The sequence below is a fragment of the Propithecus coquereli genome, unplaced genomic scaffold (genome assembly GCF_000956105.1).
Source record: "Propithecus coquereli isolate 6110/MARCELLA unplaced genomic scaffold, Pcoq_1.0 Scaffold388, whole genome shotgun sequence".
Classification (NCBI taxonomy): Eukaryota; Metazoa; Chordata; class Mammalia; order Primates; family Indriidae; genus Propithecus; species Propithecus coquereli.
In genome coordinates, this window is record NW_012149596.1 from 1,791,706 (window position 1) to 1,794,658 (window position 2,953).

The following is a 2,953-nucleotide window of genomic DNA, read 5'->3' on the forward strand; positions in this document are numbered from 1 at the left end:
TGGATAGCTGTCAGGTGTTTTTTGCTGGCCTGCTCTGTCCCCCAAATCCCTCTCCTGAGTTACAGGCATTTCTACTCCAAGAGCCTCAAGAAACCCTATTCTAGAATATAAAAGCTAGCTTCTAGCTCTTGACATCTGACATTCATAGATAAAGTTGGTCTTTTCCAGATACTGTCCCTAGAACCCCTTCATGCTTCTCCTCCCCAGTCACAGCCCTCAGGACCCATCTGGCTTCCTCAGGCAGAAGGACCATCTCTTTGCTCAGCATCAGAAGTTCTGCCTTCTCTCCTCTAGAATCCAGGACTTCATTACAAACCTCAGTTTTCTTGCCTATAAAATGAGGATAATAAAGGTAGCCCATTAAATGGGTTAAGACATGGGAAACACCTAGAACAGTGTCTGGTAGTTGGCACAGAGTCAATAAATGTTAGCGTTTGTTGTGTGTGCCATATGATAATACTAGGGACACAGTAATGGAAATGACATTCCTTTCCCTCAGGAATTACTACATATTGGTAGGGTCTACATACAATAAACTAAAAAATTGCTGCATGATGTAATGTTAGGGAGTGGGAAGCAGTTGGAAGGAAAACAAAGCAGGGTGGGGTGGGGAGAGAGGAGATGTGCTGCTGTACACAGGGAAGTCAGGGAAGGCAACTCAGAGGAGGTGGCTTTCAAGAGAGGCTCAAGTTAGAGAAAGAGCAAGGAGGACAGCTGGCGTGCGGAATGGTTCCGACATGGTGCTCTGGCTACCTTGGCACATCTCCACACAGGCCATGTAGATAAGCTGATCTAAGTCTTGGCAGAACATCCTGTTATCCTCGGAACACAGAGCACAGGAGGCTTGTGAGGCCATTTCCCACTCACCTCCCTATTTATTATGCCAAAGAGGCTGTTAGGGGACAGTTTCTCCTCAACTACCAAGGTTCTGGTGAGGTTTGAGGCTTTCCGTACCCCCGACTCAGGGCTATAGAGCTGCTTAGCTGCAGCATGAAATTAGCTTCTCAGCAACGGGATGTCCTACCATCTGTGGCACGGTCATCTCACCCCTTTTGTTACGGTGTCGCCCAGCACAAGAGACATGAGCCGGAATCTATGGCTATTCTTGCTTTCACTGTGTGTGTAAGTAACATCTGAATCTAACAAGAGTTCATTTCTTTACCAGCCAAATCTGTCGGCCTTACCTCGCCTTGACATCTGGAAGAGGAGAATTACAGGTAGAAGGAAAAGCAAGCAAGTGTAAAGGCCCTGAGGTGGGCGCTTGCATGGTGTGTGTGGCGAGCAGCCAGAAGGTTAGTGGGGTACAAGCAGAGTGGTCAAGGGGCCGCTGGTAGGAGGTGAGGTCAGAGAGATCCTGTAGGGCCTCATTTGCCACAGAAGGGACTTTGGCTTTTTCTCTGAGGGAGATGGGGGCCACAGCATGGCTTTGAGCAGAGGAGGGCCGTGGGCTGACTTGGGTTTAAGAGGATCCCTCTGGCTGTTGTGGGAACAGAGGTGGTGATGAGGCCACAGCAGTAGTCCAGGCCAGCGCTGGCAGTGGATGTGAAGAGGATAGGTCAGATTCTGGTATATTCTGAAGGTGGAACTGACAGGATTTACTGACAGATCAAATGAAGAGGTATGGGATGAGGGAAAATACTTGTTAGGAATCCGCACTAGAGGAGCTCACACAAAATAACTCGGCAGTTGGCGTTAGAGTAGTGGTTAAGAGGAAGGATTCTGGAGCCAGGTGGCCTAGTTGTAAGTTGAACTCCATTGCTTACTGGCTATGTGACCTTGAACAGGTCACTTCATCTCTTTGCCTTCATTTCCTCATCTGTGACATGGGGTAGTAATAGTACCAACCTCATAGGGCTGTCATGAGTATTCAGTAAGGTTTTCTACTTACGTGAAGTGCTTAGAAGAATGCACAGCACAAAGAACTTGTTACTAATAACATTAATGTAGGATGAGATGTGTCAGCAAAGTGAGTACATAGGAGAGAGTATTCCAGATACCAGGAACATTCTGTACAGTTTTCAAAGAATGTGACAGGAAGCCAGTGTGGCTGGAACATGACCTGATGGAGTACGCCCCAAGGAACGAGGTTGGAAAGGAGGCCTAGGAGATCAGCTTCTTACAGTAGCTGGAAGCCATTGTGTATTTCAGGGTGGATATACCAGTCCTGGAGGTCAGAAGAGAGATAGGAGTGGAAATAGATTTAGTATTTAATGCAAGGGATGTTCAGAGAAAGGAGAGGGACGGAACACTATTGTCACCACTGCTGGCAGGTTACCAGGGGTTGATGGTTTCTGGTGTCCAGGATAAGAAACAGTCCAGTTTGACTTCCTGCCTCAGTGCAAATACTAGTTCTAATCTTTTCTACATCTGTGGCCATGGGCAGTAAACCTGTCTAGGGTTCACTTTCCTCATCTGGAAAATGGGGCTAAATGTCATACCTACCTTGTTAGGTTCGTGACAGTACATAAGACCAGTTTAGTAAGCACTCAGTAAATGCAGGCTGTCAGCACAACCAGGTGAGGCAAGGGTGCCTTGACGTTTGAAAAGCATGAGATATCGTTCAATATATTAGCAGAAAAAAATGAGAATCAAGGGCTGTACCCATTTAGGCTATAATCACCTGTGACTGATATCAGACCCAGGGTCCAATCTCTTTTAGGCCCATAGCCTGGCCCTCAATCCCTCACTGGGCAAGTCGAATGGAGATCTTAAGACCAGAGAGGGCCGGGCACGGTGGCTCACGCCTGTAATCCTGGCACTCTGGGAGGCCGAGGCGGGAAGATCACTTGAGGTCAGGAGTTCGAGACCAGCCTGAGCAAGAGTGAGACCCCTTCTCTACTAAAAATAGAAAAAAATATAGCCAGGCATGGTGGCATGCGCCTGTAGTCCCAGCTACTCGGGAGGCTGAGGCAGAAGGATTGCTTGAGCCCAGGAGTTTGAGGTTGCTATGAGC

At 47.8% G+C, this 2,953-nt stretch overlaps 1 protein-coding gene across 2 annotated transcripts in view; it reads left to right on the plus strand.

Annotated features, from left to right (window-relative positions):
• Positions 1–938: 938 nt before the first annotated feature.
• WDR13 (WD repeat domain 13) overlaps positions 939–2,953 on the plus strand; it is a 14,142-nt gene continuing 12,127 nt past the window's right edge. For both annotated transcript variants that reach the window (XM_012652369.1, XM_012652371.1), the window contains exon 1: positions 939–1,122. In XM_012652369.1, the coding sequence (XP_012507823.1) occupies positions 991–1,122 (132 nt within the window). In that variant the 5' untranslated portion in view covers positions 939–990. The remainder of the gene's footprint in view (positions 1,123–2,953) is intronic.